The 23,722-nt window shown below is 38.0% G+C and overlaps 1 protein-coding gene across 4 annotated transcripts in view; it reads right to left on the bottom strand.

The window, feature by feature from the left end:
* Nucleotides 1-363: 363 nt before the first annotated feature.
* DCUN1D1 (defective in cullin neddylation 1 domain containing 1) overlaps nucleotides 364-23,722 on the bottom strand; it is a 38,213-nt gene continuing 14,854 nt past the window's right edge. For all 4 annotated transcript variants that reach the window (XM_032298491.1, XM_032298492.1, XM_032298490.1 and 1 more), the window contains exons 2-7: nucleotides 23,346-23,562; nucleotides 21,981-22,149; nucleotides 19,355-19,485; nucleotides 6,345-6,427; nucleotides 6,039-6,135; nucleotides 364-4,115 (exon numbers count right to left, since the gene is read on the bottom strand). In XM_032298491.1, coding sequence (XP_032154382.1) covers nucleotides 4,036-4,115; nucleotides 6,039-6,135; nucleotides 6,345-6,427; nucleotides 19,355-19,485; nucleotides 21,981-22,149; nucleotides 23,346-23,562 — 777 coding nt within the window. In that variant the 3' untranslated portion in view covers nucleotides 364-4,035. The remainder of the gene's footprint in view (nucleotides 4,116-6,038; nucleotides 6,136-6,344; nucleotides 6,428-19,354; nucleotides 19,486-21,980; nucleotides 22,150-23,345; nucleotides 23,563-23,722) is intronic.

Raw genomic sequence — 23,722 nt, 5'->3', positions numbered from 1 at the left:
AAAATCACATTAATAGGAAACATTGAACCTAGTGAAACGTTGTCAAATAAATGAGTTGGTGAGCAAGAAATGCTACTTACTCAACAGGTAGGAAAGAAAATAAGATAGCAAGAATGCTCTGGTAAAATCATTTATGTAACTGTATTACGAGTTTGAAAAAATAGCACTATTTGCCTCCAGAAATCAGGTACAAATAAAGCAAATATTTAAGAAAAATGGCAACAAATAGGAAAGATAAACCTGGAAAAGGGCATCTGTACTATTAGGAATTTTAAAATTTATCTTAACTACAAAATATACACCCCTTTCCCTCAGAAGTCAAAGACAAAGGTGTCATGATAACTTCACCACAGTTCTATGAAATAAAAATAGAAATTATTGCTATATTACGACTGTGAAAATGGAGGCAGTAAAGAGTTCAGAAATACACTCATTTATAATCAATTAAATCATGACTGATAATTTGAACCCTAATTATCACATTATGTAGAAATCACAATTCAGGTTTTGTGTCCTCATTTATATGTCAAATAGTTCACATTTTAAAAACATTTTATCATTACATTATCAAATTTGATAAAATCTTATGAAAACATCTAAGTATTCAATATAAATCATACTGTTAAAAGTATAAGGTAACATTTAAAGAAAACTGCTGAGGTGCCAGATAAGTATTTTCTATTAAATATACACAATTTAACATTTAGAACTGCATAAATTAATTCTTGCTAGAAGTTGATTCCGTTTTACAAAGGCATACTTTGTGAACCATGGTAAATTTCCCCAGCATCACTTCCTTTTTATTCCAAAGCTCCTTCAGTTAAGTTTAACTTTCTCCTGTCATTCGTATGTGAAAATTACAGAAGTTTTACAATACGCAGTCTTAATAGTAACATGTTTCAAAACCTAAGCAAAGTGTACATTAAGTTAGCTACTACTATCTTATCATCAAATAAAAAATACATGAACACTTAAGTCTTTCTGAGGAAAAAATAGTGTACCTTGCTTAAATAAGAATTCCCCAGTAAAGACACTATGTAAAAGGTTTCTCATGTTATTTTGTTGAGTAAATTTACTTTCTCTCATTAAAACTTTTTAAAAGTCTAGGAAGGATAGGTACTTACAATGCCATATTACAGAAGTACAGAATTGTTACTAAAGCAGCCCCATAGAGTTGTAAACATTTTATACGTAGTAAACAAGATCTGGCATGTCTTTCGTCCCTAAAACATGCCATTACAATGCTCTTTCCATGAACAGTTATTCCTCCGGGAAGAGTCTACAGGTATATTTTAAATCTATAAAAAAATACACTGAAATATGTGAAAAGATTTAGTCATGGCAATTTCACTGAAGCTTTTATTGCCTCTGTTGGTAATATGACAGGGACTGTAAGAAACACAGTTGAACTTACAGAGATATGCAGATGATATTCACTAAAGATAATCTTCATCTCAAGTATTTTTAATATGTGGGCACTTCTAATTTTATACATTTTACTATTTAAAAAGCATTACATTTTAAAATGTGTACCTGTTTTGACATTTGGCAAAAAGGAAACTGTACCTATGGTTCAGTTGAAAACAAAGAATCAGCATGGGGAGCTGACCGAAATGAGGACTAAAACACTTAAGAATTAAAGCAATTCAAAGGGGGTGTGTGTCTCTCCCTTTCTGTCAATCCCTCTCACTCTCCCTGGCTCTCTCGCAGACACAGACTCAAACACACACAGCCATATGTGTAACCATTTTTTAGTACAAAATATTCCCTGCAACCAGACATTTACCTTCAGAATAATCATACCACATTAAATCAGTCTTCTCTTTTCAGCCCTAGTAAAAGTTGTTTAATTCTAAGATGCCATCATAGTGAACAACCTTAACTTTTATGCTACATAATTATATTCAAAGCTTTATGTATTTTTGTTTATAATTACACAGTAATTATAAATGTTTAGTACCAACCTGATGACAAACACTATTTTGTTGAAAAGGTTTTGCATTTAAAAAGAAAAATATGTAAAATCCAAGGCACTAGGCCACGAACCAATATCAGACTTTTAAAGAAAACACTTTATATTGAAAAAAAAAAAGCTAATGGGATCTCATTTCAAAACACAGCATATGAGAATTAATCAATCTGAAAACAATAACCATAACTCAAAATCTTCAAGACAGGAAACAGTACATATATAGATATATATATATCTTTTAAAAATTTCTCATAATTGAAGTTCCTCTTTGTATTTACAAAAATGAAATCGGGAAACACTGAAAGCAGCAGGATCACTCTTTTTCCTTTTGTTTTAATAACCAATTGCAGTAGCCTGAAGAGAAATTTTCAAATGTTTCTTTTGGTAAAACTGCATTCATTAATTAAAGTTATGATTGCAATATTAATATGTCCATAGGGAAAGCTTTCTAGTCTATTTCAAAACCATGTAAATAAAAAGCAGTTTTAACATGTCATTGTTTCTTAAAATAATTTCCATGTTTGCATAAAATGTACTGCTACTCTGAAGTACATTCCTTTGTTAATATCAACCCTAGGCCTTAGAGAGAGTACCTGGAGATACCAAGCACAATCTATTCCTATCGAAAGACCATAATCACCTACCATTTGAAGTACTACATTTCTAGCCTGCCTTACGGAAATGTTCAAGAATGCAAAAAACCCTTCTTCACGTGTCAGTAAGTGAACAGAGAAATGACCATTTCAGCATAAAAGCAGCTCATGGGTCTTGTAATGAAAAAAATACATACAAGACAGCATTTGCTTTGATGAGAAAACTGAGCTAATCTGAGTGAAACAAAACAGCAGAGACTAGAAGCCAGATCGGTATTTTGCATCATGGACGCCTGTTTGAAAATCTTTGCTCCTAAAGTAAATATTTGGCAACCACAGTGATTAGCAGTTAAAGCAATTTCAACAAAATAAGAAGTCATCGAAAATGGACTACTTGTCTGAAAGAGCAGTACCTGTATCATCAAGATTGAACTTCATGGCTCATCCAACCATTTTCAAAATTTTACTTCTACTATCTTATAAATTAACGAGAATGTCACTTGTGTTCCATAGTGCGATGACAAAAAAAAAAGGAAAACAAAACAAAAAATAAACCCTCATGCCTAAATTTAGAATATTGTATTGTGTGGCAATCCAAAACATTCAAAACAAATTAAATAGCTGAACTTATGTGACAGGCAGATGAGCATTTCAAAAGCATAATGAAGTCCAATTATGTAGTGCATAACGTAGACAGGAGAAGAATCTAACATTATGCAGACATTTGCTAAATAAAACCTCCCTGCAGGGCAACGAAATATAAACGTGGGTACGGTAAGCACAGACTAGTTCTGTGGAACCTTCTGAAATCAAGAGTCTGAAACACAATACATTTTTCAGGTAGGCACCAAGTTATCCTAAAAAATTTTCATGTTGGTTATTCTGACATTGTTTTTCATCAGATACTCTAGTCACATCAACAACACATGTGATTTGCCAGGAAAAAAAAAACTCCCCCCAAACCAAAACACCATTCCAGATCCAGTACACTTAAATATATCACTCTCATTGGAAGTGCTATTAGCAGTCTTTGCAACTAGCCCAAAGCGTATATTTAAGAAGTTTTTATAAATTGTTTTGTGATGTTCATATGTTTAATTCTTATGCCAACTGTTTTCTGATGAAGACAGCATTGTGCTTTACGCGAGAATGAAAACCTCAAAATAATCACCATAAAGCTTCTAAGACTTATGGGAGAATAAACTAGGATGGTCCACAGATAGAAGATGAAATCCCCAATGTTGGAATTATAAATGTTTAGAGCGGCCAGACTAGCAGACAAGCCCAAGCCACCATTAGAAGAATGAAGTACGATATGGTCCAAGATGTATCCTTAAAGTTTTGTCTCAACCCTCTGTCTGAATTGTGAGGATTGATCTTCAGTTCAGTCCAGCCAGCAGAAATTGACTGTGCAATTTTCTGTTGTATTTATTGTACAGACTATGTACATTCTAGAAGGTTCCTTTAGTGCTACACTGTTGTACTTTTTGTCCCAGCAATTTGAGGGCGTGCAAATTCCACAAAGTCATCAATAAGAACAGGCCATGCTCCTGGAAAAAAGAAAAAATATGAAAGAAAGAGCAGGGAAAAGAAAAGAGAAATAAGGCTAACATTTTAGTAGAACCCTTTTCTTTAAGACTTCCTCACATAAGCATTAAAGTACATCATTCTTATCTATTACCAATGATTAAGTCTTTCAAAACTCAAACTTTTTGGAGTTTTTACCCCAAATATTCCTTATATTTCTTGTGATTCATTACTCCAACATTTGGTTGTTCCTGGAGTGATAAGAAGTAACTTGTCTGGCAACCAATCAATAATATGATTTTCTGAAGGCCACTGCAGTCAGGCAATGGAGGTAATTTGGTCAAAACTGGCAGCCAAAGGGCGGGCATGACATGAGAGCATGCTGCCAGGGCTGAAGGCATGAGAGGAAAACACATTTTCCAGCATTCTGTGGCAATCTCACAAAGGAAATTAACAGGGAGTGTGGAATTCCATCCTATTTCATGCTAATACATAACTAAAAAGTGTAAATTGCATATATGTATGCCTCTACACATTCACATCCCCAAGTCAGAAAGCTCTTCATTTTTATGTAAAACCTAACAGAAGGCACCATTATTAGACATATGCAGGATTAAACAGTTCACTTTTTAAGGAGGATTCTAAATGACAATGAAAATGAAGAAATAACATCATCCCTGAGTAGCCTTAATGATTCCAGGACACTTCTAAAAACACCAAGATCACAGGGGGGTTTTCAAAAAAATAGCTCCATCAGGTATCCCGCTGGTTCTCAAGTGGGGCTAGGGAAACGTGTATTAAGAAATCAGTGCCACATGCAGAAAAATAAAAGTCCACATCCTGGTAGTGGATGGTAGTGCCACCTTTACACATATATGAAGAAACAGGAGAAAAGTATTCAACCAGTGACTATTTACTGAATGCCAGTAGTATTATACTAGGCAGCTGAAGTTTCAAAAAAAAAAAAAAAAAAAAAAAGACCAGGCACCATGGCTCACAGCTATAATCCCAGCGCTTTCGGAGGCCCAGGCGGGCAGATCATGAGGTCAGGAGTTCAAGACCAGCCTGGCCAACATGGTGAAACCCTGTCTGTATTAAAAATACAAAAAATTAGCCAAGTATGATAGCAGGTAACTGTAATCCCAGTTACTCAGGAGGCTGAGGCAGGAGAATCGCTTGAACCCAGGAGGAGGGGGCTGCAGTGAGCCAAGATCGAGCCACTGCAGTCCAGCCTAGGCAACAGAGCAAGACTCCGTCTCTTAAAAAAAAAAAAAAAAAAAAGAAAAGTCACTGAACTTAAGGAGTTTACAAACAAGCTTACACAGAAGACTAACAGATAATGAAAAAAAAAAACGAATAATTATAAAAACACATCAAGAAGTAAAAAGGTTGCTAAACTGAAAACCTAAAACATGGATAAAAATTACTCATGCCTTTCTGGAAGACATGAACACTGAGCTGGAATTGAAGGAGGCAGAAGAATATAGATTGGTAAATGTATGAAGGTATTTCATACATTCAGAAGAGCATTAAAAAAAACTTGGAGCTGGGCACAGTGGCTCATGCCTATAATCCCAACACTTTGGGAGGCCAAGGCAGGAGGACTGCTTGAGGCCAGGTGTACAAGGGAGTAAGACCCTACTTCTACAAAACATGAGGAAATTGGCCAGGCATCGGGGTCCATCCTGCAGTCCTAGCTACTTGGGATGCTGAGGCAGGAGGATCACTGAGTCCAGGAGACTGAAGACTTGCAACAAGCCATGCTCAAACCAGTGCACTCAGGCCTGGGCAACAGAGTGGGACTGTCTCAAAAAGAAAAAAATGCTCAGAAGAGGGAAATCCAACTCTGAAGAAAACAAAAGCACATAAGAAGTTCAGGGGTGTGTGATAAAAAGAGATAAAACAGCAGGTTAAAAAAAAGTTGGTGTGGCAAAAATTTTCATTACCTTCTTCATCGTAATTAGACATGTCATCTGCAATCATTGTACTGAAGTCTAAAAGAAGGTTCCAGGTGTCTTTTGGTATTGATCGCTTATGATGTTCCTATTTAAAAAAATGAAAACAAAATACATTTGTACCACTAAAAAGAGCTGGAAAAGTTTGGACAATTCTAAATACAAGAATGCAGAGTAGCTGTGTAACAAAATGCTGGGAATCAAGCTTCTCACTCCATATCCAATACATTATGTTAATTTATCTTGAAACGGCAGAATCTTAGAGAAAACAGCGAACTGCAGAACATTTGAACTTACCAACAAAAATTTATTCCATAAGTCTAAGAATTTAAATCTTCCATTAAGCACTAAGTTCCAGTAGGCAATGGCCATTTCTAGATCTGAAATATTAAAAATAAATTATATACTTAAATGCTATGAGTATCTGTCCCTCCAAAAATAAAAACAAAAATACACACAAAAACAAAAGAAAGCCCAAAAATAGAAAGCTTGTATCCGGAATACGTATGTATTAAAAATTTCCTATACAAATGAGTCCAAAGTTTGTATCCTCCTCCTTCAAAAGTGACCAGGGCCTTTAGGGCAAAAATGATACCACTTACCTCACAGGGGAATTCTGTGTTTTAAATTAGGTAATGCAGTTAAGCATACTGGCTCACAAGTGTTCAAATACTGGTTACTGTAACCAGGGTTTCTCAACCTGGGCACTTCCGACATTTTAGGCCAGATGACTCTTTGTTGTAGGGGCTGCCCTGTGTGCTATAGGAAATGTGGCAATGTCTCTGACCTCTACCCACTACATGCCAGTAGCAGCTGCACTCAACCCCCACTGGTAACAATCAAAAATGTCTCCATAGACTGCCAAAGATCCCCTGAGGGGCAAACCTGGCCCCAGCTGAGAATCCCGGACGTCCACCTTTTTCGTCCACTGGTTGGAAAGTGAAAGACTGCGACTCAATCCTAAGTCATCTTTATGCTCTGTTTACTGACTGATCCTGACCACAAAGAGACCACTAAGAATATGCATCTAAAACTTAAAATTCCTAAGAAACTAAGAATTTTTTAGTTTGTCAAAGACAATATAAATGACTTTTTAATTGGGCATGGAACAGAGAAGGGTAGAGAAGGCAATAATGCTGTGTGGCAAAGAGCTACACTCATCACCTGACAGAGAACTACGATCTCTTTCAGGGAACTAAAGTAATTAAGAAAGTATCTAGTTTTTATGGGTGAATTTACCTCTCCAGCACAAGAAAACTTACATCCTAAGTAACTTAAAAGTCTTTTTATTAAGAGGTGACATCTCAAAACCATTCTTCATAATCTGAGAAATCATGAGAGACTAGGAAAGACAAAAACTGGGGCAAGTGCTGCTCCAATTTTTAAAAGGAATAAAGAGCTGGGTGCGGTGGCTTACACCTGTAATCCCAGCACTTTGGAAGGCCAAGGTGGGCGGATCACGAGGTCAGGAGTTCGAGACCAGCCTGGCCAACACAGTGAAACCCCATCTCTACTAAAAATACAAAAATTACCTGGGCGTGGTGGTGTGCACCTGCAATCCCAACTACTCAGGAGGCTGAGGTAGGAGAATTGCTTGACCGGAAGGCAGAGGTTGCAGCGAGTAGAGATCGTGCCACTGCACTCCAGCCTGGGCAACAAAAGCATAACTCCGTCTCAAAAAAAAAAAAAAAAAAAAAAAAGCAACAAAGAGTAGGCCAGGTGTGGTGATTCACATCTGTAATCCCAGCACATTGGGAGGCCAAGGCAGGCGGATCACTTGAGGTCAGGAGTTCGAAATCAGCCTGGTGAACATGGTGAAACTCTGTCTCTACTAAAAACACAAAAAAAAATTCACCGGGTGTGGTAGTGGGCACCTGTAATTCCAAATACTTGGGAGGCTGAGGCAGGAGAATTTCTTGAACCCAGGAGGTGGAGGTTGCAGTGAGCAGAGATCATGTCACGGCACTTCAGCCAGGGGGACAGAACAAGACTCCGTCTCAAAAAAAAAAAAAGAGGGGGGAGTAAATCTGATGCTAATTCACTGTCAAAAATGGATGATTTGTAAGAAATCAATTACAGACTGCATGTAGTGGCTCATGCCTGTAATCCCAGCACTTTGGGAAGCTGAGGCAGGAAGACTGCTTGAGGTCAGGGGTTCAAGACCAGCCTGGGCAACATAGCAAGACCCCCATCTCTACAAAAAAATTAAAAATTAGCCGCTCATGGTGGTGCATGCCTGTATTCCCAGCTACTCCAGGAAGCTGAAGCAGGAGGATCTTTTGAGCCCAGGAGATCAAGGCTACAGTAAGCTATGATCATGCCACTGCACTCCAGCCTGGGTGACAGAGTGAGATCTCTTACAAACAAACAACACAACAACATGAAAAAAGCAACACCTAACCACCCCTACCCCTGGCATCCACGGACACACACACGGTAGCTGGAAATCTGCAAGACTGAACCTTAACTTTCTTCAGCGATGGAGACTACATACTCCTCAGCCAGCAGACTGAAATACACAGTAGGCATTCAGAAACTGCTAAGTGGACAAACTTCCTATGGTTTCACATACAAATGTACTTACCTTCAAATCCATCGTCACTATCTTCCTTCAAACTCAAAAGAAGTGAAAAAACTCTTTCTTCTATCCAAGGATAAGCCCCTTATGCCTCTCTTCTAAATCCAGTACCATCCTGCCTCTTTAAGGAATCTTGTCTATTGATTCACTTTCCTCTCTCTATATCCCCAACTTGACCTTGTTCTCTGGCATTTCCAACTCCAGAAAGAAACATGCTGAAGTTATCACTTATCTCTTAAAAATCTTTCTTGGATCTCTTACCACCTTCACTGGCTCTACCCTCTTTCTCCTTCCCTTCACGGATAATCTTGAAATAGCACTGAGAATCCTCCACTTTTATACATAATTTGTCTGAAGATCAAATTTAGATGCCCATGTTTTAAGAGAACTAAAAAACACGTAACACCAGCTGGGCATGTGGGCTCACACCTGTAATCCCAGCACTCTGGAAGACCAAGGTGGATGGATCACCTGAGGTCAGGAGTTCGAGACCAGCCTGGCCAACGTGGTGAGACCCCATCTCTACTAAAAATACAAAAAAATTAGCCAGGCGTGGTGGGTGGGTGCCTGTAATCCCAACTACTTGGAAGGTTGAGACAGGAAAATCACCTGAATCCGGGAGGCGGAGGTTGCAGTGAGCAAAGATCGCGCCACTGCACTCCAGCCTGGGCGACAAGAGCAAAACTCCGTCTCAAAAAAAAAAAAAAATGTTAACACCAATTTCTAATGGCACTTCCCTTTTAATCTATGCAGTCTGTAAAGCCCCATACCCAATATTCCTTCCATGTTAATTTTGTTCTTTTCTTTACCAACTCAACATATAATTGTCTGGTTTAAGTGCCATAAATGTTCAGTTGAGACTAAATATTTGCTGTTATTAGTGTGCTTAATTCACTTCACTTTAAATGCATTAAATTTATGAGAATTAAACATATTGCTAGGGTATGTTTTTCCTTTTCAACTAATTTGTATAAAATAAGGATAATGAAATATTCAAATACAAACCACATGACACCTATAAATGCCCATTTGTCAGCTGATATACCAAGTAAGAATCTGAAAAAAGCAAGCGTGTATGCACATGGTGTTTGAAAGTTCAGGCTGTAATCCTGAACAACACAGTGAGACCTCGTCTCTACTAAAAAGCAAAAGACTTAGCTGAGTATGGTGGGACATGCCTGTAGTCCTAGCTACTCAAGTGGCTGAGGCAGGAAGATCGATAGCGCCAAGGAGGTCGAAGCTGCAGTGAGTCATGATTGTGCCACTGCACTCCAGCCTGGGTGACAGAGCAAGACTGTCTCCCAAAGAAACCCCCCCCCACACACACACACGAAAAAAAGTTCAAAAAGAAGTGAATTTCTTAGAGTCTACATTCATTGTCCTGTCTCCTCATTTCCTACACATGCTAATCCTGTTAACCAATGTCTACCTGTCATCCCAATGAAATTAAACTCTGAAGGGTCATCAGACCCTCTGGTTACTAAATGAATACTCTGATGTCTCCTCTGCAGAATCTGAGAGAACTGAGCATACTTCCTGATAGAACTGTCACTTCCTTCAGCTTTGGTGCTAAGCACTCTGATTTCCCTCTGTTCAATCAAGGCTTCTCATGTTCTTTTCTTGGTGCTCCTCTTCCTCCATTCATTCATTAAATGTTGGTGTGTTCTAACAATGTGTGTCACACTTTTCTAATTTCCCTCAGATTTTCAAACCTATGCCATTGTTCATGTTACACATTCAACCACCCCAACAGCCCCTAAATCTGAAAGCGATCTCTGTATTCTAGACCATTTATCTAACTGCCTGAAGACATCTTCAACTTGGTATCCACAAACGACTTAAACTCCGCAAGGCTCAAACTGAGCCCTATCTTACCTTATAGACCTGCTCTTCCTTCTCAGTGTCACCACCCTCTACAGTGTTTCTCAATGAAACACAACTTCTCATCAGCACCACCTCTACCTCCAAACCCCTGCTCCCCCTTCCCATGGCCAGTAGAAACCTTAGGTCATTATGACAAAAACCCACCAATTCCCAAATGTGTCCTGAAAGACTCCTTCCTTCCTCATCAGATGCAATCAACCAAAGCAAGTTTTTTGTTGGTGGTGGTCGTGCTGGGTCTTTTTGAGATGGAGTCTCACTCTGTCGCCCAGGCTGGAGCACAGTGGCGTGATCGCTGCTCACTGCAACCCCCGCCTCCCGGGTTCAAGCGATTCTCCTGTCTCAGCCTCCTGAGTAGCTGGGATTACAGGTGTGTGTCACCACGCCTGGCTAATTTTTTGTATTTTTAGTAGAGACAGGTTTCACCATATTGGCCAGGCTGGTCTTGAACTCCTGACATCGTGATCCGCCCACCTTGGCCTCCCAAAGTGCTGGGATTACAGGCCTGAGCCACAGCGCCCAGCCCCTAAGGACTTTTTAAATCTGTCTCTTCTCCATCCCCACTGGGAAGGCCTATATTAGGATATTCTTCATTTCTAACTAAATCACTGGGACAGCTCCGTAACCAATCTCTCTTCTGGCCCACCTTTCACTCCTGTCAAAAGACCACGGCGCTTTGAGATGGGCCTTTCAAGCATGAATCTGATGTCACCTCCATGTTAAAATTCTTCCATCATTTCCAATTACTTTTTGATAAAATTTGCACTTCTAGTCAAATGAACTCACTTGCAATTCCTCAAAGGTGGAATGTTCCTTCACCTCCCAGCAAGTGAGCATGCTAAGCCCTCAACCTAAAATGACTTCTCTGTTCCTTTGGTCTTGAAAATGTGCATTCATTCTTCAAGGCTCAAAAACTATAACATTTTTGAAGGGATTGCAAACTACCCCAGACAGACCAAAGATGCTCTTGATTCATGCTCTCAGAGCAAGTAGTCAAGTGTTTTTGAATAAAAAGGAAAGAGTTTAACTCAGAAAGATTAATAATTTATAAATAAGAGTTGAAATACATCAAGACTGAACAAGGATAAAAAGTCAATTGTCACAGGTATAGGAAGAGATGCCCTTTAGAAATAAATTTCTAAGCGACGAAGAGAACAGCTTAGCTAGAGAGAGGTGGTTTAACACAGCAGTTTAGAGTATGAGTTTTAGTCTCTTAAACCCCTACTCTACCACCCATTCAGTGACCTTGGGCAACTGGGCTGATTTCTCTTTGATTCAGTTTAAAATGAAGATAACAATAGTACTTACCCTTACACAGTTCTTCTAAGGACGAAATGAGTTAATACATACAAAGCATTTATAATACTACCTGGCAAACGACGTTATCAGTCTTTACTATTATCATTATTTTAAATCATTTAGAAGTGTTATTTTAGATGCTGAAGCAGTATTGGAAAAGACAATAAAATCAGTGATAAGGTTTCAAGAAGCAACACCAGTTAAAATAAGTGGAAGGAAAATACAGAGAAAAAGAGATAAGCAAGTCCTAGTAACAAACAGTATTGCAAAAAATTGAGATTCTGGGAAAAGAAATCTTTAAGTCCTCACAGTAAAATGTGAAATGCAAACAGAGATACTCCCCATGTTATTCTTTCAACGTGAATCGACGAGAATAACATGGGATTTCACAACACATCACCAGGTGGATGCAGGATGAACAGGACATGAACTGAGCCAGATCTAATCCTAGTCACTAAGAGAAACAAAATGTTGCCAGCTCACTAGGGAGGATGGAAGGGTGATTAAAAATCCTATTCACTTGAACCAAATTCCTTCTCATAGAGGACAGTTTAAAAAAAATCCTATTCACAATGTCTTTTTTTTTTTTTAACTCAATCTCAACACATTTTATAACAATGAAAAATATACACAATAACATATATAGAAGTCTGTTCATACAGGGTTCAAAACCAGTGCTCACACACTTTCAAACTGTTCAGCAAATCGAGTATGTGTGTCCATCCGTCTATTGAGATACAAAAAAAACATGGTAAATGCTAACAACTGGGAATGCAAGGGAAGAAAATGCAAAAGCTCTGAGAACTATTTTGCAACCTTTTTGTAGGTTTGATATTTTTCAAAATAAAAAGTTAAAAACCCAGACAAATCTAATTTATACTGTTTAGAAACACAAACACCATTAGTAAAAAAATAAGAATGTGATTATCAAAGTTCTGAATCATTCCAACTCCGGGAAGAAAGATGGAGTTCTGCTGAGCGAGGCCTCACTGGCGTCTTCTGATGCTGGTGGTCCCTTCACCTGGCTGTCTCAATGCATGGACTTTCCTTCATATTCATTACATTCTCTATACAAAGTCTGTGCATTTTTTTCTGTATGCACATTTCACAAGAAAAAAGGTTAAAAACAATGTGATGAGGTGTATAAAGATACAAATAAAAATATACACTTGTTAGACATTATTTGAAAATGCGACTTTTGCTATGAGCCATTTACTTGAGATCATTTACCAAAAGGCACTTACTGAGGACCAATTTTTGAGGCTAGCAATGTAATAATGTCATCTTATTTTTACATGACTTAGTTCTTTTCTTATATAACCATCAATTCTGAATCTGGTTTAGTGTGGTATCTGGTAATACATCATACATAACTTCTATTGTTCACGTCTAAAATTTGTCTATTTTTCCATAGCTTTTTTGGATTTCCTCATTAGGATTTCATAGCATCTTTTGTGAAATTGTCAGAAATTGGTCAGAATTTCACATTCTTGTCTTCTTTTTTTTTTTTTTTTGAGACAGAGTCTCACTTGTTGCCCAGGCTGGAGTGTGATCTTGACTCACTGCAACCTCTGCCTCCTGGGTTCAAGCAATTCTCTGGTCTCAGTCTCCTGAGCAGCTGGGATTACAGGAGTATGCCACCACACCTTGCTAATTTAAATTGATTTTTAATACAGTGATATTAATTCATTTGATGGTCTCCTCCTGTGTCTTCTAAATCTAAATCATCATCACTTTCTTCATTTCTTCTGCAGCTTCTTCTATGGCTGGAACTTAGATTATTTTCAATATTTTCTGTGTTGCCTGGTTCTTTACTGAACAGAATAGCAATGTCTTCTTTCCACATTTTGCACAAACTTCAAGTTCATAGGCACGTGGTCTACACGTTATGTGATATGAATCCTCCAATGTCTTTTGTAAACAACACATTTTTAAGGTTCTGTATTTGCTATATTTTACACACCACTCAAGAACTTCTTTATAGTGCTGACATAATCCATCATGAAGTTTGTGTGTGTGTGTGTGTGTGTGTGTGTGTTGTTTTTTTTGAGACAGTCTTGCTCTATGGCCCAGGCTGGTGCGCAGTGGCACAATCTCAGCTCACTGCAACCTCTGACTCCCAGGTTCAAGCCATTCTCCTGCCTCAGCACCCCCGCAACCTCCAACCCCCAAGTATCTGGGATTACAGGTGCCCGCCATCACACCCAGCTAATTTTTCTATTTTTAGTAGAGACAGGGTTTCACCATGTTGGTCAGGCTGGTCTCGAACTCCTGACCTCAAGTGATCCACCTGCCTTGGCCTCCAAAGTGCTGGGATTACAGGTGTGAGTACCAGGTAAACTTGTCATTTTTGAAGCTAAATGTATTCTGGTGCTTCTAAGGCCTGGAATGAGGCACGTTGCCTTTCTGGGAGCTCTTCGCCAAAACCACAATCACCACTCACCAGGAGCAGGCAAAAGCCACAATGTCTTACTTTTACTTAGAGACAGCTACAGGCAGCACAACATAACAGCACCACACAGAATGTGGAGGCATAAGGCCTGAGATGTAGCCTCAGTTCCAGTCCAACAGCCCTCCAGTTAGGTGACTTTATTAACAAATTAGTCTCTCTGGCTATGAGTTTCCTCTTCTGTATGATGGAGAGGGTAACATGGTTTTACTTAGCCCAAAGGGGTTGTTATGAGAACCAAATGAGATCATATAGATGATCATACTCAAAACACTATAAAATTATTCCTAAATATTAGACTAAATGTTTAACAAATTATGTTCAAATCAATTGTAGGGGTGTAAGATTCCAGCTGAACCACAGCCCACAAAAAAATGAGCCATAGACTTTAGTCTAATGTTCAATATTGGCTCATGCCTGTAATCCCAGCACTTTGGGAGGCCAAGACATGCAGATCACCTGAGGTCAGGAGTTCGAGACCAGCCTGACCAACAATGGAGACACTCCATCTCTACTAAAAATACAAAATTAACCAGGCATGGTGGTACAGGCCTGTGGTCCCAGCTACTCGGAGGCTGAGGCAGGGGAATCACTTGAACCTGGGAGGCAGAGGTTGGGGTGAGCCGACATCGCGCTATTGCACTCCAGCCTCAGCAACAAGAGCAAAACTGCACCTCAAAAAAAAAAAAAAAAATTCAGTATGGCCCTAAAAATGGTATGGCTGCTAAAGAACATAAATAATATTTGATCAAATTAACAGAATGAATAGTCTCACAAAAAATAACAGATCCACGGTATTCTACATTAAATAGCCTCCTTTTGAAATACAATGTTCAACTTTATGGGCTCTATCTTGAAAGAAATTGGAAATGTGATTGGGGGGAGAGTGGCAGGAATAAGAAATGTCTCCTGTAAAAAGAATAGTTCAAATAACCGGGATGCTGGCCTGGAAGAAAACAAGGGTGGATCTTTCATTTTAGCCTTTGTCTGTGTTGCACTGGAAGACACGTAAGAGTAACGGTGGAAGTACTAAAGACAAAAGTGTTAGCTTAGTAAGGAGGCACTGTGGCGTAACAAGTAAGGCTGCTCTGTGACAGGAATGGGCAACTTCCCACAACAATGTATGTCCAGCCCCTGCACGCGCAAAGGGAGAAGCTGAATGAGCATCAGGTCAGGATGCTACTTTGGGTAGGTTAAATTTTATAGAGGACTTGCAAAATCCCTTCCAAATTTAAGATTCAGGCAATTATCTGAAATGAGAGGCTGGGTGTGGTGGCTCGTGCCTGTAATCCCAAGACTTTGGGAGGCCAAGGCGGGGGGATCACTTGAGGCCAGGAGTTTGAGGCCAGCCTGGACGACACAGTGAGTCCTTATCTCTACAAAAAAATTAAAAATTAGCCAGGCATGGTGGCACATGCCTGTAGTCCTGGCTACTCCAGAGGCAAAGGCAGGAGGATCACTCGAGTCTAGGAGTCTGAGGCTGCAGTGAGCAATGATCATACCACTACACTCCAGCCTAAGCAAGAGAGCCAGATCCTACATCTAAAACAATTTCTTTTAAAAATTAAGTCAGATTACTAAAGCAGATGGCAATAGAGGAGGCACCCTCTAAGAAATAAGGTTATAGAAAGTGAAAAAATACCAGCCTGGGCAATATAGCAAGTCCCCATCTCCACAAGAAATTAAAATAATTAGCCTGGCATGATGGGGCTTGTCTACATAGTTTCAGCTACTAGGGAGGCTGAGGCAGGAGGATCACTTGAGCCCAGGAGGTCAAGCCTGCAGTCGCACCACTGCGTTCCAGCCTGAGCAACAGAGCAAGACCGGCATCAGAAAACAAACCAAAACAAAACAGAAAAACAAAAAACATGGAAAACACCAGTTCTCATTTTAATTAGCACAGCTATTTATAAACAAACCACAGTGCTGTTGCTGTCATTCTCTGCCAATTTGTTTTGGGCGTCTTACCTCTTCTCCTATGATCTTCTAATTCCTCTCTGCCAAGTCTTGTAATTTAAGAGCCCTGTGAACTCTTAGAAAGGCTATTAAAAAACTGTTTTCTTTTTAATTAAACTCTACAAATAAGCAAGTCATTACATTTCCTGATACCTAACACCAAAGCAAAACAAAACAAAAAGTGTGATTTGTCTCTTACTAAACTTTCTTTTTTTAATTAATAGACTTTTTTGGTTTTAGGTTTATGAAAAAGGTGGGCAGAAAGCAGAGATTTCCATATCCCCTCTCTCTTCCCCAGTCAGTTCCTGCTATTTTTAACATCTTGCTTTAGTGTGGTAGAGTTTTTAAAATTGATGAAACAATATGAACACATTATTATTGACTAAAGTCCATATTCCACATTAGAGTTTATTCTTTGTATTATACACTGTATGGTAGTGGCAGGGGGTCTTAAATAATATTTTCATTGTAGTTAAATACACATGACAAAGTTTATCATCTTGACCTTTTTGAAGTGTGCAGTTCAGCACTGTGAAGTATATCCACATTGTTGTACAATCGATCTTCAGAATGCTCATCTCGCAAAACAAAAACTCTACATCCATTAAATATTACATTTTTTCTTAAGATCAAAACTTACTAGATAACAATAAGCATAATTTTTAAATATAATGCTTCCACATTTCTCAATTTTTCCTGTAATCTAAAATTCCAAGTTACCATATTAATATACCCAACAGCTATAAAAATTTAATTTTGCTCAATTTTTACCACATATAATAAAAACTAAGATTCAGTACCCACATGTTTACCCAAAACAGCATTTATTTTATGCTCCAATAAAGGGTGGAGATTCAACTAAGAAACAGGTTAAGTCCCTCTCAATCAACATTTGACATTCACATTATATTTGATCATATTAAAATATTGTACATTTCTAAATATGACAAAATAATTATTTTAATACATACATGTAAACTCAAAGACTTTAACAGATTATTTGGGGAAAGGAAAGAGAAAAATAGAAAAAACATCCCAGTTAACTGGTGGCCCCAGACAGAGAAACTAATTGTAGGTATCCCAGCTTATTTTGCTTGCAAAACAAGGATTTTTCCTTTAAGAATAAAATCCAATTGATATCGAACAATCAAGCTGACAAGGAGGCTTTATTATTGAGAACTCTGCTTTACAAACATTTTATGACTTTAATCAATTCAGTCGTGTTTAGTAACTCGTGGGGCCACACTGCGTTAGAAATGTTATACATTTATCCCTTCCTCTCCAGCTTTCCATGACTTCCTCGGTCTAATCCCTATTCACATAACCTGTTTCTCAACACTTTCCCCCCTCTAATTTAAAAAATAAAGAGGAATTAGTGCAAAAGGCCCCTAGTGAGCTTTTTCAACTACTCTAGCTTCAAAAACCCCAAAAAAACCTCACTGGCCTTTTACTGGGCAAGTTACTTAAACTTCCTGGGCCTAAGTTTCCTCATCTTCGAATTAAGGATGATAAACAGCTAGCACTGTATGACTGTGTATTTGGCACAGCACACAGCAGGTGGTAAATTACTGAATGAAAGAATGAATAATTCAAAAAAATCAGTAAAACTCCCATGAGGCAGTGCTATGGTCTGGATATGGCTGGTTTGTCCCACCAACACTCATACCGAAATTCCATCCCCTGTGGTGGTGCCGTAAGGTGGGGCCTGGTGGGCCAGGTTTCAATCGTTGGGGTGGACTCCTCAAAAATGGCTTGGTGCTAGTCTCCTTTTGCAACTGTGAGTTCTTGCCAGAGGGAGCAGATTAGTTCCTGGAGTGTGTTACTGTGAAGTGAGGCTTCTCCTGCTGTTTGGTCTCTCTCTTCACAGACCTCCCTTTGTCATTCTCTGCCATGTTATGATGCAGCATAAAAGCATTCCGCAGAAGCCAGGGCCATGCCCTTAAACTTCCTAGCCTGCAGAACCATGAGCTAAACAAATCTCTTTATACGTTACCCAGTCTCAGGTATTCTGTTATAGCAACATGAAATGGACTTACATACAGACAAGACAAGCAGTATATGTACAGTACAGTAGTTGGCACGGGGCCAGGCACACCAAAAGCTCACATTAAATGAAAGTCATCACCATCATCAGAATCTTCACTGGATCCCCATTCCCCACAAACTCCAGGTTAAACCTTTCAGTCTCCAAAAACAAAACAAAACCATTTCTGATTTCAAAGGAAGTCTGTGGTTATTAAGCCTTCTTGTGTCTCGCCAATTTATAATCTCCAAACAAGCATTCCCACTAAAATCAAAACCAAACCAACGACTTCTCTCTTGCACAAAGCCAAGCTTATTGCTTAAGTTTTAGACGTTCATTCACAACTATCTTCTCACTGGAATATCTTTTATCTTCCCTTGTCCAGCCAAATACCAAATCCTTTAGCTCATGTCCCACCTTGCCCAGGAAGCATTTCCCAACCACTCCTGCTTTGACTCATTTCTCCTTTTCTCTAAAACCCCTACATGGTTTTATTATTTTGTAATTATCTACTAGCACTGTCTAATCTTTTCAGGTAATTTGCAAATTACACTGTATCTAAATTACACCATATCTTCTACTCTCATATCTCTTAACTATCCCCAAAAGCAAACGTACAAATATAAATGGATTGATCTAAACTGTTACAGCAGTTATTTCTGGATAATAAGATTATAAATGATAAGCATTTCCTTTTTCATCCTTACAGTTTTCAAATAAATCATAACAAAAAAGAATAAATTTATCTGGTATTCTATGACTTAGAAGTCTTATAATGCTATTTCTATAAATGCTAAGATCCTAAAATATCTTTGGGATCATGAATGAATGAATGAATGAATGCATAAATAAATGTCAGTGGAATTTTAACAACTATCTTCTATACTGACTGTAGTTTTTATAAAACAAAAATCTGTGGTTCACATACGGTACCAAGGGTACACTTATTATTCAATGTACATGGTATTTTCTGATTAAAAGTTCCCTTTTTCTTATTTTTTCAATAATTGGTATTTTCATGACTTTATGCTCAAAACACATAACCTTCTATTACAAAAATGACACTGTCAATGTATTTGAATATATCTGAAACATCAAATATAATCTTAAAAAATTCTTACCTAATCCTTTTTGTCCTGGATTCTTTGCAAAATTAAAAGTAAACTGGTAAAAATCCTTAAATCGTGCTGGTTCTTTCAGTTCTTGTTCCATCTTGGGTATCTGGGCCTTTAGTTTTTCTATGCTGTCACATCTACATTATAAAATTAAGTTTATAAAAGATTAACTTTTCCACTATAAATTAATAACTTGTTTATTCCCACGAAGGCTTACATTTATTTCCTAGAACTTCTTTCTTAAAAACCAAATAATTGGAATTCAATCTTTCTATATTACATAAATATAAACAAGCATGGGCGTTACCTGCCGAAAGAATAGATCTGGAGGGATTAAATGTTCTAAATAACGACTGAAAGGAAACCAGCTATCCGTTTCAACTACATAATTCACTAGACTATCAACACTTTCACTAGTAGAAGTCAGCTTCAGAGAATAAATAAGAATGCATAGTAATCAGCAGAACAATCATTTTAAACTGTTTTAGACACTACTGACATGGTATTAATCATGTCTACTATCTAAATTAACTAAAGCATGGTCTCTTGCTTATGAAGAAACATTCCTTTTGAAAACTTGCTTCTTGTTATGTACAAAGTAGAGTACTAAATGGGTGAACCTCCTACCACCTCCAACTGAATTATCTCAGATTAATATTAAGCTTTTTCTATAAGTGCAAAACATTCCACTTTCAATGAGTCTGAAAATCTCTACGTACCAAGCCTTACTTTCCAAACATAGCCTTATGGTAGAAACACCCTATTTCTTATAGATTCCACAAACAAACCAATTTTTTTCCTTCTAATCATTTTGTTTTTATTTTCCTTCTACATTCTTTGTAATACCTTTCAGACCATTAGTTTGTAAATTAAAATTCTGATTTGAAAATTCATCACACATTATGTGAATTCAGTTTCAAATTTTTAAAACCATTGCTTCCGTAAGTTCCGGTGAAACCTGTCCTAGCGCAGAGAATCCCAGGAAGTTCAGGATGGGCCTGGCTTTGGCTGAAGGACACAGTGTCCAGGGCAGTTAATTTACTGCCTCTTAGCTTTAAACCTGCCCTTCTTTGCCCTACTTTGTGATATTGGACTACAAACTGTGAGACTTCATTTTTCTTGCCAGCTGGCTCGGTGTTAGGCTGGAAGAGGAAGAAGGAACTTTTCTCATCCCAGTTTGCTGTCTGCAGAGGGCCAGGGTTTTAGAAAATGTGTGGGAAGATCCCAGCAGTATCCACCAGTGGTAGCAATCTCACAGCACACAGCAAGTGGCCTCTAGGCAGTTTTTTCACCAGCATCACAGGTGGCCAACCCTCTCCTCCAGCCCCCAGGTCTGAATCTCAGCCTTGTGGGGATCTCCTAAGCTTCTCAATTTCTTCCTTGTCTGTTCACTTCCCTCACTTCCCAGAGGTGGTAGCAGCTTGCTGCAACTGATACCTGTTACGTCGGGGAGTTTCCTTTCATCCCTCTGACAGAGTAAAGCAATTCTTTAAGTTTTCCCTGTTAAAATTATTGGTGTGGTTTTCGTATCTTGGCTGGACTCTGATTGACTGCAATGTCTCTCAGGTTCAAATGATGACTCTAACACTACCTAATTAATTCTGTATTTTCTCTGTACCTCAGTTTCTTCATCTCTAAAAGGGGCATAGAAAGACTACTCTCAAAAAGCTGCTGTGAAGAGGCAGGTGAAGCAGCTGGCACAGTTAACTGAAAAACATAGTGTTCAATAAACGTTAGCTGTTATTACTCAATAGTGGCCACTAAAAACAGAAAGGGCAGCTACCTACCAACAGACTGATTACTTCTGTCTGCGGCCTCATTAAATATGAACAACTAGAGGTCACAGTGAAACCTCTATCCATGACTTTTCAATCAATTTCTCCAAAGACATTCAGCTAACCGGCTGTCAAAGTGTAAGTGAAACATGCAGGAACTTCTAAAGTATCTTCCAGTTTTTAAATTCTAGGATTTTATAAATGCAGGGTTCGCAGTCTCACATTAGGAAATAACTTTATTATTTATTTATTTATTTTTTTTTTTTGAGACAGAATCTCGCTCTATCGCCAGGCTGGAGTGCAGTGGCGCAATCCTGGCTCACTGCAACTTCCATTTTCTGGTTTCAAGCAATTCCCCTGCCTCAGCCTCCCGAGTAGCTGGGATTACAGGCACATACCACCATGCCCGGCTAATTTTATTTTTAGTAGAGACAGGGTTTCACCATGTTGGCCAAGATGGTCTCGATCTCTTCATCTCATGATCCACCCTCCTCGCCTCCCAAAGTGCTGGGATTACAGGCATAAGCCACGGTGCCAGGCCGGAAATAACTTGTTAACTTGGTCATTTCACTTTTCCATGTTAGATATTATGCATAATTTTAATACTAATGAACCTGCCTTAGAAGTAAATGAGAAGAATATATCCAAAAGAATAGGCTGTGCTAACTATACAAACACCTTGACAAGCCCAGAAAACCGTGTAACATGGAAACTAGCAAGTTAACCCACTTCGATGTATACCAATGTTTGTTGGCCTGTAAATCTTTAAATTTACATTTTATGAAACATTTTTATAAAAAATCATAATTCAGTTCCACAGTCACATATCTACTTTCCTATTGTAACTACATACTCACCCTAATTCTGTCATGCCATCCATGAACTCCTGTTTGGAGAACTCACACTGTGTGGCTGCTCTGAACTTCCATGCAATAATCAACACACTAATACTGGCTGGATCGAGTGCCAGGTCATCACAGAACTGCTGTATGCCATCTATTCCAATTTTATTCTCATCTTGAGGATCTTGAAAAACAACAGCTCAGTATTAAAGTAGTGTTATATTATGCTACATTACCAAAACTGAAAAAGGTAATGCTTTATATTCCATTTTTCAAATGACCACAATATACGGAAGACATGAAACAGTATTACTCCAACATATCCTTGCCCGTTATTTAAAGCCGCTTTCCTCTCTAACAGCATTCTTAAAGTGTACAAAAGATAATGTGCAGATGGATACATGATTTTTAAAGTCTCACTTATTCACGTGTATGAAGTATGTCCCATACTTACACACATTCAGAAAATCAGACATTCGCATATAGACACATGGGATTCTAATATATCCACATTTTGCTTAAGTAGGTGTTCGGAACAGAAATTCTTTTTTTCTTGGAACAAAGTTCATTTTACCACAACAACCACTTAAGAGTATCAGAAAAATTATAAACTATGCAATTCAATCCTAATCTCAACAATGTAAATATCTGTTGTTTAAAGAAAAAAAATCAATATTTACTTATCAGACAGGCAAAAAATTTAAATAACAGAAACAAACAGAAAGAAGCACTTGTGCACTCCTATCAAATCTGATTTGCTAACATCTTTCTAAAGGTAATCTGGCAATATCTCCAGCAATAAAAACATGCACATTATTTGACTTTGGAGCACAAGTTATGCATAAAATATCCCATTTTCAGAAAAACTTTGAAAGAGACCCTGTAAACATATTTCTGCATAAACATAAAAGATATGGAAGAATCCATACCAGGCTATTATTGGTTACTTAGGAGAATTAATAAGGAAAAGACAGAGAAACTATTAACCTTTTCTTATTCACCTATTATGCAGTTGAACTTTTTAAACAGTATGCATGACTTTGTAATTCTTTAAAGATTTAGTATGCAGGTTTTCTTAAAGGCTGGTTCAGCGGAGTTTTATACATATGAGGGGAGTAAAAACAGTTGCCCATCCCCATTCTCAACTTGGACAATGGGGGAGAAAAAAAAGGAGGGGAGGAAAATACAAAGGCCAAGGAGAAATCTCAGTGAAAAGAAAATAATTTCTCCTCAGACCTCCTGAAATAACTCTAAGATCTACAGACCTCTATTGGATACAGACACCCAATTTATGTTACATATAGTATTTGACATCTTACAAGCCGATAATTTGGAAAAATCTGGTCCAAAGTTTATTTAAAGTCCTAAGCAAGCACTCACCTTTGTATCTACTGTACAGTTGTTCTAACTTCTTCCTGTCCGATGATCCTTTTACACTCTCTCGTGTGTAAAGTTCAGGATTTTGGAAAAAATTATCTGTTGCGACATCTAACTTCCAGTCATTTTGGGATAGACAACTTACTGCTGTTTTTTCACTAGATTGTGTGAAGATCATAAACTGACGAACTTTATCCTTCTGCGATGATTTCAACTTGTTCTATTAAAACCAGAGAATAAACTGAAACTTTACAGAAAATCACATAAGACTAAATATTTCTATATGGCTGACTAAACGTTCTTAGTAATATTTTTTCTTATAAAACAGTAAAACATTTTAGCTTAAGATTTATTTTTGATCTATTATTAATCAGAAAGAT

This window comes from Sapajus apella, unplaced genomic scaffold (genome assembly GCF_009761245.1).
Source record: "Sapajus apella isolate SASKATOON/1434 unplaced genomic scaffold, GSC_monkey_1.0 scaffold38, whole genome shotgun sequence".
Taxonomy (NCBI): Eukaryota; Metazoa; Chordata; class Mammalia; order Primates; family Cebidae; genus Sapajus; species Sapajus apella.
The sequence above is the reverse complement of the archived record's forward strand: the minus strand, read 5'-3'. Positions and strand labels throughout refer to the sequence as shown.